The sequence below is a fragment of the Dasypus novemcinctus genome, chromosome 5 (assembly GCF_030445035.2).
Source record: "Dasypus novemcinctus isolate mDasNov1 chromosome 5, mDasNov1.1.hap2, whole genome shotgun sequence".
Lineage (NCBI taxonomy): Eukaryota > Metazoa > Chordata > Mammalia > Cingulata > Dasypodidae > Dasypus > Dasypus novemcinctus.
This window is the reverse complement of record NC_080677.1, coordinates 110,147,429-110,160,334: the sequence shown is the minus strand read 5'-3', so window position 1 is coordinate 110,160,334 and position 12,906 is coordinate 110,147,429. Positions and strand designations below refer to the sequence as shown.

The 12,906-nt window shown below is 35.5% G+C and overlaps 1 protein-coding gene across 4 annotated transcripts in view; it reads right to left on the bottom strand.

Annotated features, from left to right (window-relative positions):
* MKLN1 (muskelin 1) overlaps positions 1-12,906 on the bottom strand; it is a 453,286-nt gene that overhangs the window by 157,013 nt on the left and 283,367 nt on the right. For all 4 annotated transcript variants that reach the window (XM_058297366.1, XM_058297367.1, XM_058297368.2 and 1 more), the window contains 2 exons: positions 9,226-9,368; positions 6,920-7,008 (listed from right to left, as the gene is read on the bottom strand). In XM_058297366.1, the coding sequence (XP_058153349.1) occupies positions 6,920-7,008; positions 9,226-9,368 (232 nt within the window). The remainder of the gene's footprint in view (positions 1-6,919; positions 7,009-9,225; positions 9,369-12,906) is intronic.

Below are 12,906 nucleotides of genomic sequence, written 5' to 3'. Positions count from 1 at the left end.
ACTGTAAGAGAAAAATTGCGAGCTGAGAATTCTTTATTCAGCAAAATCCTTCAAATATGAAGGAGAGTTTAAAATATTCATAAACAAACAGATATTAGGGGAACTCATAAAAATTTTTAAAAATCTGTCTTTGCAGGAAACATTAAAGGTCGCCTTACAGCCCAAAGAAAATAACAAGCTAGAGAGGCCTGGAGAAGAGTGTGGAAGGTAAGACTACCAGAAAGGATAACCAAAAGAGAGAAAAGACAGAAGAAAATAAGACATGACATATGAAAATCAAAGAATAAAGTGGTGGAAGTAAATAATGCATTTAAAGTAATATCATTGAATGTAAATGGATTAGACTCCCAAATCAAGATATAGACTGAAAGAATGCATTAAAAAAAAAGCACGAGCCAACCATATGGTGTCTCCAAGAGACTCACCTTAGATTCAGGGATACAAATCAGCTGAAAGTGAAAGTCTGGAAAAAGATGCTCAATGCATACAGTAACCAAAAAGAAGCAAAGCTAACTATACAAATATTGGGGGGGGGGGAACTGATTTTAAGTGCAAAAAAGTTAAGGGATGCAGAAGGCCATTAGATAAAAGCCATGAAGAAGAAGTAACAGGCATAAAAGTCTATACGCCCAACCATGGTACCCCTTACAAATAAGGCAAACTGGCAAAACTGAAGGGAGAAACAGACATCTCTACAATAATAGTTGGAGACTTAAACACACAACCTACATCATTAGACAGAACTAGACAGAAGATCAAAAAGGAAACAATATGATAAACAAGCCAGACCTAACAGACATACCCAGAATGCTGCATCCCAAATCAGCAGGTTATACATTCTTCTCAAGTGCTCAAGGATCTTTCTCCAGGATAAAACACATGTTGAAATTATACAAAGATTGAATTATACAAAGTACCTTCTCAGATCATAATGGGATGAAGCTGGAAATCAATAATAGACAAGAAAGAGGAAAATTCAAAAATGTATGGAGGCTAAACAACACACTCCTAAATAATCAGTGGGTGAATCAAGAAACTGTAAGAGAAATTAGTATATATCTCAAAATAAATGAAAAAGAGAATACAAGTTACCAAAACTTACGAGTTACATTAAAGGCAGTGCTGAGAGGGAAATTTATAGTCCTAAATGCCTATATTAAAAAAGAAAAAAAAAGTTAAAATCAAAGACCAAACTGAACATATGGAGGAACTAGAAGAGCAGCAAACCAATCCCAAAGCAAGCAGAAGGAAATAATAATAACAATTAGAGCAGAAATAAATGAAACTGAGAACAAAAGCAATAGGGAAAATCAATAAAACCAAAAGATGGTTCTTTGAGAATATAAATAAAATTCACAAACCTTAGCTAAACTAACAAAGAAAAGGAGAGAATACGCAAATAAATACAATCAGAAATGAAAAGGTGGATGAATCAACTGACCCAACAGAAATAAAAAGAATAAGAGGGATATTATGAGAAACTGGATGCCAACAAATTAGAAACCTAGATAAAATTAACAAATTCCTAGAAAAGCACAAACAACTTATATTGGTCCTAAAAGAAATAGAAGAACATAACAAACCAATCACATTTAAAAGAGATTGAATCATGCATCAAAAATCTCCCAACAAAAGAAAAGTCCAGGACCAGATTAATTCAACCAAGCATTTCAAAAACAGTTAACACCAACCGTCTTTAAACTCTTCCAAAAATATGGAGAGGAGAGAAAATTACCCAACACATTTTATGAAGTCAATATCACCCTAATACCAAAGTCTAACAAAGATACTACAAGAAAAGTAAATTACAAACTAATCTCTTTAATGAACACATATACAAAAATTCTCAGGAAAATATTTGCAAATAGGGAAGCGGATGTGACTCAAGTGATTTAGCTCCCGCCTACCACATGGGAGGTCCATGGTTCAGTTCCCAGTACCTCCAAAAGAAAAAAGCGAGCTGGTGCAACAGGCATGCATGGCAAGCTGACCCAATAAGATGATGCAACAAGAAGCACAAGAAGAAAAACAACGAGAGACACAGCAAAGCAGGGAGCAGAGGTTCCCGGTACCTCCTAAAAAAGATGAGCAAGACAGAGAGTTGAGATGACAGGCAGACACAGCAAGCTCATACAACAAGATGGTGCAACAGAATGGCACAAGAAGAGACACAGGAAGAAAAGTATAATGAGAGAAACAGCAAAGCAGGGAACAGTGGCTCAAGCGATTAGGTGCCTCCTTCCCACAGTGGAGGTCCTGGGTTCAGTTCCCAGTGCCTCCTAAAGAAACAAAAACGATGAAGAGACACAGCAAGTGCAAACAACAAGGGGGTGGGGAAAATTAAGTAAATAAAATAATTCTTAAAAAAAAAAAAGAATCCAACAGCATACTAAAAGAATTATACACCATGAACAAGTGGGATTTATTCCTGAAAAGCAAGGCTGGTTCAACAAAAGAAAATCAATTGGCAGCGGACTTGGCCCAGTGGTTAGGGCATCTGTCTACCACATGGGAGGTCCGCAGATCAAACCACGGGCCTCCTTGACCCGTGTGGAGCTGGCCCATGTGCACTGCTCATGCGTGCATGGAGTGCCCTGTCACGCAGGGGTGTCCCCCACGTAGGGGAGCTCCACGCACAAAGAGTGCACCCCGTAAGGAGAGCCACCCTGCGTGAAAGAAAGTGCAGCCTGTCCAGGAATGGTGCTGCACACACAGAGAACTGACAAAACAAGATGATGCAACAAAAAGAAACACAGATTCCCATGCCGCTGACAACAACAGAAGTGGACAAAGAAGATGCAGCAAATAGGCACAGAGAACAGACAACGGGGGGGGGGGTCAGAAATAATTAAATAAATAAACAAACAAACAAATCTTTTAAGAAAAAAAGGAAATCAATTACTGTAATACACGTCATTAACAAATTGAAGGAAAATTCACATGACAATCTCAATTGATGCAGAAAGGGCTTTTGACAAAATTCGGCATTCTATCTTGGTAAAAACACTTCAAAAGATAGGAATACAATAAAGAACATATATGAAAAATCCACAAGCAATATCGTACTCAATGAGGAAAGGTTGAAAGCTTTCCCTTGAAGTCTGGGAATAAGACAAAGATGCCCACTGTCACCACTGTTATTCAACATTGTACCAAAACAGCAGTTCTATTTTTGGTTCCATAGACACTTCTGCCAGTCAGGTAAAAATCACAGAGCCCTTACTAAGTCCACACTATACTGCATATTATTCAATAAATATATCACACCTGCACCAACACGTCCGCACAAGATTAACATTTTTTGAATTTCAGTTCAAGCTCACAAACGGCTTCTTAAAAATCCCTATACTAGAAGTTCTAGCTAAAGCAATTAAACAAGAAAAACAGAAATAAAAGGCATCCAAAATAGGAAAAGAGGAAGTAAAACTCATTATTCACACATGACATGATCCTATTATTTAGAAAATTCTGAAATATCTACACAACAAAGCTACATGAGCTAATAAACTAGTTCAGCAAAGTGGCAGGATACAAGATCAACACGCAAAAACCAGCAATGTTTCTGTACACTAGCACTGAACAATCTGAGGAGGAAATCTGGAAAAAAAAATCCATTTGCAATAGCAATAAAAAGACTTAAAAACCTAGGAACCAATTTGACCAAAGATTAACAGGACTCATATTCAGAAAAGTATAAAACACTGCTAAAAGAAATCAAAGACGACCTAAACAAATAGAAAGACATTTCGTGTTCATGGACTGGAAGACTAAATGTCATGAAACGTCAATCCTACCCAAACTGATTTACAGATTCAATGCAATACCAATCAAAATTCCAACAGACTACTTTTCATAAATAGAAAAGGCAATTACCCAATTTATTTGGAAGGGAAAGCTCCAGAATTGTTGTAACAATATGGGAGAACTCTCACTGCCTGACCTTGAAGTGTATTATAAAGCTAAAGTGGTCAAAACAGCATGGTATTGGCATAAAGATAAACACATTGATCAGTGGAAGAGAATTGAGAGTTCAGAAACAGACCATCACCATTAAGGCCAACTGGTTTTCAACAAATCTACCAAGCTCACATTTCTCAAACAAAACTGTCTCTTCAACAAATGGTGCTGGGAAAACTGGGTATCCATAAGCAAAATAATGAAAGAAGACCCCTAGCTAATCTATACAAGAATCAACTCACAATGGATCAAGGACCTAAATATAAAAGCCAAGATCATAAAAACTACTAGAAGAAAATATAGGGAAACATATTCAAAATCTTGTAGGAGGTGGTAGTTTCTTGAACCTTACACCCAAAGCACAAGCAACAAAAGAAAAAATAGACAAATGGGACCCTCCTAAAATTAAATACTTTGCACCTCAAAGCACTTTGTCAAAAGGGTGAAAAGGCAGCTGACACAATGGGAGAAAATATTTGGAATATACGTATCCAATAAGGGTTTAATATCCATGATATATAAAGAGATGCTAAAACTCCAGAAAAAAAAAGACAAACGACCTGATTTAAAAATGGGCAAAAGGGAAGCGGACTTGGCCCAATGGATAGGGTGTCTGCCTACCACATGGGAGGTCTGCGGTTCAAACCCCGGGCCTCCTTGATCCATGTGGAGCTGGCTCACACACAGTGCTGATGCGAGCAGGGAGTGCCGTGTCACGCAGGGGTGTCCCCCACATAGGGGAGCCCCACGCGCAAGGAGTGCGCCCTGTAAAGAGAGACACCCAGCGAGAAAGAAAGTGCAGCCTGCCCAGGAATGACGCTGCACACACGGAGAGCTGACACAACAAGATGATGCAACAAAAAGAGACACAGATTCCTGGTGCCGCTGATAAGGATAGAAGCAGTCACAGAAGAACACACAGCGAATGGTCACTGAGAGCAGACAATTGGCGGGGAGGGGAGGAAGGGAAGAGAAATAAATAAAAAATAAACCTTTAAAAATAGGCAAAAGACTTGAATAGACAGTTGTCTAACGAAGAAATACAAATGGCGAAAACACATGAAAAAATGTTCAGCATCAATACAGACTAGGGAAATGACAGCAAAGTAACAATGAGATATCATTCTATACCTATTAGAATGGCCACTATTAAAAAGTCAGAAAATTACAAGGGTTGGAGAGGATGTGGAGAGATAAGAACACTTATTCACTACTGGTAGCAAAGTAGAATAGTACAGTCACTGTGGAGGACTGTTTGGCAGTTCCTAATAAAGGTGAATATAGATCTGCCATGTGACCTGGCAATACCACTACTAGGTATGTACCCAGAAGAACTAAGCAGTGACACGGATAACCGCACACCGATGTTCATAGCAGCATTATTCACAATTGCCAAAAGATGGCAAAAACTCAACTGTCCATCAACCAATGAATAGATAAATTGTGGAGTATATATATGATGGAATATTATGCAGCTATAAGAAGAAATGAAGTTGTGAAGCACACGACAACATGGGTGAACCTGGAGGACATTATGTTGAGTGAAGCAAGTCAGACACCAAAGGACAAATGCTGCATGACTGCACTACTATGAACTAAATATATTGTGTAAACAATGCAATTAATAACTCGAATACAGGTCACCAGAAAATAAAATGAGGTTAGAGAATGGAAAGTTGAGGGTTAATCTGTGCAGAATCAGTAAAAATGTTGTTCATAAATCTTTGAAAATTAATAGAAATGATGAAAGCATATCATAGTGCAACTAGTAGTGCTAATATATGGGTACGACAGTGGTTGAAAGAGAAAGTCTAAGATCATGTATATTATTAGAAGGAAAGCTGAAAAATATAACATGGGATTATATATAGCACAGCAAAGCTTCATGTAAAATATGAGTATGTGTAATACTGCATATATATAAGACTGTTTTGTTTGGAAACTGAACAAATGTACACTAATGCTTCAAGTTGTTACTATCAGGCAAAAATACAACCAAAGCAAAACATGGTATAAAGTAATACATTAATAATCTTCATTAAGGGTAAAAAGAAATATATTAAGTGAAAGAAACTAGACAAAAGGTACTACATATTGTTTAACTCCATCTATACAAAATATAAATAAAATAAATTAGAAAGAGGGAAACAGAACAGCAGCTATGTATGGCAGGGGAAGCATAGAAAGATTGAGAGTTGATTATAAAGGGGTAGAGCTTTTTTTGTTTGCTTTTCATTTTTTTTTTTTTTAATTGGAATAAAAAAATACTCTAATAATGACTGAAGTGAAGAATGTACATCTAAGTGATTATACCAAATACTATTGATTGCACACTTTGGATGGACTGTATGCTTTATTAATATGTATCAATAAATTTGATTACCAAAAAAACAAAAGAAATAAGTAAAGAGACAATGACAATTAAATGGAATACATGATCTTGGACTGGATCTACTATTGGAGGAGTAGAGACTCACACAGATTTTACTAGTACATATGAAAATTTGGAATATGGATGGTAAGCTTCACATCAATGTTAAAATTCTTGAATTTGATAACTGTACTTAAGGTGGTTACATAAGTGACTATCCTTATTCTTAGGAAATGTCCATGGAGTTAATTGTGTTCAAGGAGCAAGATATACACAACCTACTCTCAACTGTTTAGAAAACAGATGATAAACTAATAGACAACAGAATGACTGATAGATAAAATGATATGGCAAATGTGGCATAATATTAAAACTGGCGGATCTGGAAATCGGGGGAGGGTGTACTGAAACTCTCTCTATGTGTTTTATATTACTTTTGCAACTGTCCTTTAAGTTTGAAATTATTTCATAATAAAAATTTTAAGAAAGAAAAACAAAATAGTTGACCTGCAAAATTTGGCTTGTGGGCTATAGTTATTTTATTGCTAGTATAGAGAATTTATTCCTATTCCAGAATGCTAAAAAACTTACCGATTTTAATGAATCGACAAGGGAACATCTGTTCGTCAATTTTATGCTTCAAAGTAAATGTTTCTTTATTATAATCATTCTTTAAACCACTGTAAGGGAAAAAAAAAAGTTTACCAAATCTGACTCCATAATTTAGCACACACAATACAACAAAGATTAATGCCATATTCAAAATTTAAACCAATGCTCAAAAGGCATTAAATTATGTTAATAATTTAACTAAAAGGAATTAAATTGTTTCTGCATATTTTATAGTAGGTCCTTTCAATTTTTTGGAGAGTAGCAAACCTGGCTTCTTTGTACAGACAGAACTTACCCAAAAGATCTCATCTTTTTACCTTATATTTCTTATAAATTTAATGGGTATGTGTTGTTACTTTCTTAAGTCATTTAAGCTCAAGCTACACATATGGCAATGTTGAGTTTTCTTTCTTAGACCCAGAACCAAAAAAAAAAAACAAAACCAGAAACACAAACGTTTATTTGAAGAAAGGGGTTAAATATTTTATTCCCCTAATTAATACTGACCTTCTTAAAGGTCAGGTGCTTGACCTATGAAAAAGTAGTCAATACTTTTCATAAGGTATTTTCACCTGTGAAATACTTCACGGTGAGCCTTAAAGTAGTCCCTACTGGCTAAAAGTTATCAGAATTAACACTAGAATAATTGTTTAGACTGCTTTTAGTTTGTCTTAATAAAAATTATTAGATAGAATTTAAGAACTTGTTCAATGTTATTGCTTAATGCATTGCTAATCAATTAAAAATAAGGATTCTCTCTCATGCAAAAATAAAAACTATAAAGACAATAAATGAGTAGTTAAAACATGGCAATATAGGTTGAGTTATATATTCAAATCAACTGTATTATAATGTAATTTCTTGTTTATATGAGGGCTAATAAGAAATATACAGTGTAAACTGCAGAATTTGGCTGGAATACACAGAAATGTGTAATAGAACCTAGTGTCATTAAATGTATAATTCTGAATGACAAATGTTTCAAGTAGTAAGGAAATTACAAAACCATTCACAGTCAAATAACATTTATGACAACTTAGAGCCAAATATTAGACTTTTATTTTTTTTTTATTTTATTTTTTTTAAAGATTTATTTATTTATTTAATTTCCCCCCCTCCCCTGGTTGTCTGTTCTTGGTGTCTATTTGCTGCGTCTTGTTTCTTTGTCCGCTTCTGTTGTCGTCAGCGGCACGGGAAGTGTGGGCGGCGCCATTCCTTGGCAGGCTGCACTTTCTTTTCACGCTGGGCGGCTTTCCTCACGGGTGCACTCCTTGCGCGTGGGGCTCCCGCACGCGGGGGACACCCTTGCGTGGCACGGCACTCCTTGCGCGCATCAGCACTGCGCATGGCCAGCTCCACACGGGTCAAGGAGGCCCGGGGTTTGAACCGCGGACCTCCCATATGGTAGACGGACGCCCTAACCACTGGGCCAAAGTCCGTTTCCCATAGACTTTTAAAAATAATAAAATTATTTAATTTTGATTGCAATACTAATGTTCTTTTTTGGGTTGAACAAATTTTCACAGGCAACCTAACTTTGCTGGTTTATTAGCATACCACTTACTCTAAATGAAAATAAGTCCAAATCACCCCTCTACCTACTATGATTGAAGGAAGTATTCATGAGAAAATCACTCACCTTCAGTTGCCTTATGTCCGGAAATACTGTCATGATTTAAATCAAATGAGTACACAAGTAATATTTACTTAAAGTACTCTGCCAGTAGGACATACTATGGTCACAAATTTATTCAAAATCTCCACTTTCACTTTCCCATTCCCTAGACTACCTGACTTTTTATTATCTATGGGTCAAATTAACACAGTGGCAGGTACTGTAGGACAAAGTGTCATACAATTTTTTTTTCATTTATAGAGACTTCTTTGTTTTAGCCTCCAACTTTAACTCCAATAATATTACTTCTGAAGAAGGGCAATCACTGTTGAATTTTTTTTTTCCACTAATTTCTTTTTATAACAAAGACTGATTAAAACTAAGAGGATTCTGATGCCATTAACAATTCAAAAGTAAGACTGAAAAAGAAGTAGAAAACAAAAAAATTTGATTCTTTCTTCCTTGCTAATAAATATTAGCTAGTACCTGGTGGTTTTAAAAAAAACACAAAAGCTAACCTCAAGTAACAGTATTAAATTAAGACCGTAGGAATAGGATAGTAAAAATATTCCCTTCGCCCTTGAGGAGAAAATCAAACCATGCAGATTTGAGATACCCTATGGTTGCAGTTTGTTAGGAGACAGTTCTTTCCTCCCATGATCAAACTTACCTAGACAATAGCTCTGTCATATTTTCTTCATTCATTCCACCAAAGACTTTAAATTTCTTCAAATTGCAAACATGAGTTTTTTCATATTTTCCAAATGTGATATTCTGGACTATAGCAGGCCTTTCAAGCTTCAGAATCAAGTACTAAAAAAAGAAACAACTAAATTACATCCTCTGTGTTTCAACACAATTAGACAACTTTAAAAGGTAAAACTCTAGCAGTTAAGAGAAGAATGAAGTCCATCCTCCACTGAAAAGGCATGTTTTTTAAATCTTGTTTTGTTTTTATGCTAAGAAATAATAATAATAAGCACTCAAATACAGGCTATGCCATCACGAGCATTTTCTACACCAGGAAATTCTTGGAAAATACATCATCCTGAATACTAGACATGGAGCGGAAAAGGAAAAAAAAATTAGTGAAATAATTTCCATTCATGGAATGATACTCAATATAACATATAACCAGACTGTGAATCACCAAATAAAACAATATTAGAATGCAAAAGTGACACCTACATATTCTCATGGACTGCACAATAGTGAAATCAATCTTTGAAATCAATGACAAAATTTTAGAGGCAAAAATAAACAAAAATTTGCTAATCAACCCAGCCATTTTTATAAATTAGAAAGTACAGACCTACTACAGATATTTCTAGTGTAGCTAAACTTTTTCTGGCACACATTGTATAAAATGGGATCAATTAATTAGGGAAAAGATTTAACATTATGCAGATTGTTTTCGGTCATAAAAAAACTGAAAGCTTTAGCCCTAATACCAGGAACAATTCAAGGTTGTCCACGTTCACCACCACTATTCAACATTGTACTGGATATTCTAGCCAAAGCAATTAAGAAAGAAAAAAGAAACAAAAGGTATCTGAATTGAAAAGCAAGAAGTAAAATGATCTCTCTGCAGATAAAATGATCCCATATCTAGAAAATCTCAAAGAATCCACAACAAAACTATTAGACCTAATAAAAGTACTTAGTGAAGTTTAGGGGTAACAAGTCCAAACTACAAAAATCAGTTGTGTTTTTATACATCAGTAAGAAACATTACTAAATGAAACCAAGAAAACAATTCCATTTACAAAAGCACATAAAAGAAAAAAATATCTAGGAATACATTTATCCATCCACAGATATAAAAGACTGATACACACAATTATACAAAACACTGCTGAAAGAAATTAAAGACCTAAATACATGGAAATACACATATTCATGGACTGAAGATTAAATATTACCAAGATGTCAATACTACCTAGAATGATTTATTGATTCAATGCAATCCTGATCAAAATTCCAGTAGCCACCAAAAAGAAGATGCATAAAAAAATTAATAAAATAGACTTCATCACAATTTAAAATGTCTGCCGTTGGAAAGACACTGTTATTAAGAGAATGAAAAAGAAGCCATACCAGTATAAGCTGATCCTTCTAAAGGGTATGACTCAGAACCTGCATACTTCATAACCATTTACATTCCATTGACCAGAAGTTAGTTACATGGCCACTTCTACATACAATTAAGGCTGAGGCACAGGGTAGGGGGAGAACCAGAGATGGAGAGAAAATATTTGCAAATCATAAATCTGATAAAGGACTTATATTCAGAATATATAAAAAGAACTCTCAAAACTAAAATAGAAAACAACCAATTTAAAATAGGACAAACCTTTTAAAACAGACTACCAAAAAACATAGGAAGGTAAAAATTATTATAAAAAAATAGTCACCATTACTAATCATAAATATTTAAACCCACAAAGAGATACCACTATACACCTAATAGAATGGCTAAAATTAAAAAGCACAGGGGGAGAAGGCATAGCTCAGTGTTTGAGCACTCGCTTCCACGTACAAGGTCCCAGTTCATTCCATAGTACTCCTCAAAAAAAAGTACAGCGAACATAAAGAAATTTAAAAGAAATTAAAAATCACCTTAATTCTATCATCCTGAGGTAACTAACACTTGTATTTTGATAATTCCATTTAATATTCTATACCCACTGTGGCAGTTTGATATTATTTATGAATTCCAAAAAGGGATATAGGTTATGTTTGCGAACTGGTCTGTTCCTGTGAACATGATAGCCTTTGAATGATTTAAATTCAAAGGCTTTATGTTTATTTGATTAAATCAAGATTAGGGCTTTGATTCGACCACATCATTAGGGCATGCAGGGTTCAGTCCCCGCCCCGTTGGTAGGTATATACACGGATGCTTAGTCAAGAACACAGAAGAAACGTGAGAAAAGAGAGAGCTCCACAGACATGGAAGAGGATCCTGTGGCCCCAGGAAGAGAGAAGAGCCATTTGCCTGAGAGTTTACAGCTGACATTGTGAATGGACGAGAGTAGCTAAGCCTGGAAAGAAAAGAGCCCCGGGGAGAGAGATGAGCCCTATGTCAGCCTACAGCTGACAACGGAAGAAGCTGGGACCACAGAGCCTTAAGAGGAGAAAGGAAGGTTGAAACCTCGCAGGTAGCATCTGCCATCTTGCTTGAACACCTGGCAATAGACTTTGGGTGAGGAATTATCTCTTATGGTATCTTGAGGTGGACTCTTTAGGGCCTTGTTACTATAAACTTCTATCCCAAATAAATAACTTTTATAAAAGCCAACAGATTTCTGGTAGTTTGCATCAGTACCCCTTTGGCTGACTAATACATCCACACATATTTTATTTAAGTGGTATACCACACATTTTTTTTTTTTAAACTAGGAATAACTTTTTAAAATAAATATATTGTTTTCTCTTTCTATTCCTCTCATTTCCTCCTCCCTCAAAAAATAAATTCTAAACACTGAATGTATATCTTTCATATCTTTGTCTACATTGCATCAAATACAAATGTACATATGTACATACATACATACATACATTCTGGCAATGGGGTGAAGTCATTATTCAGTTATGAACAGTAGGATCTTGTTAAATATGCTTCTCTGCATCTTGCTTTTCTCACTTTACATTGAAAATCCCTCCAAGTCAACTAATATGAAGCCAGTTCATTTTATTTAAATAACTGTACAATATTGCATGAAAAATGTACTCAAGCATACAATTGTAGATGGGCATCCATTTTTTTTCCAGTTATGTCACTCAAATATGATATACTAAGTATCTGTGAACATCTAACATCCTTACATACTGATGCTTTTATTTCTAAGAGATAGAGTCCTGATAAGGATTACTGGGTAGAAGAATAAGTGTACTTTCCATTTCAATAGCCCTTGCTAGATTACATTTTAAAAAGCTTGTAAAAATCAAATTTTCACCAGAATGTATTGGTACTCTTTTCCCCAAATCCCTGCGGCAATGGATGTTACAAATCTTTTAAATGTCCCCCAAACTACTGGCTGAAAAATATAACAAATATAAAACAAATGTAATACAAAAAGCAAATCCCTGAAGGTACTACAGAATGAACAGAAGCAGACAGTCAAGGGAAGTACATACTCCCTTGAAGAAGGGGACTAGACAGCTATAAACTAAGTTCCTGCCTCCAATGGTTTTAGTATGTGACTAGGTGCACTCATGTAGCAGACACAGAAGCAACAGGAGCAAAAATGGGAAAACCCCACAAATTTTCCAGCCTGGGAACCTGAAAAGTGAAGGTGGGAAACCATGAAAGTTGAAAACGGTGGAGGAACCTCAGAAAGGAAGGAGT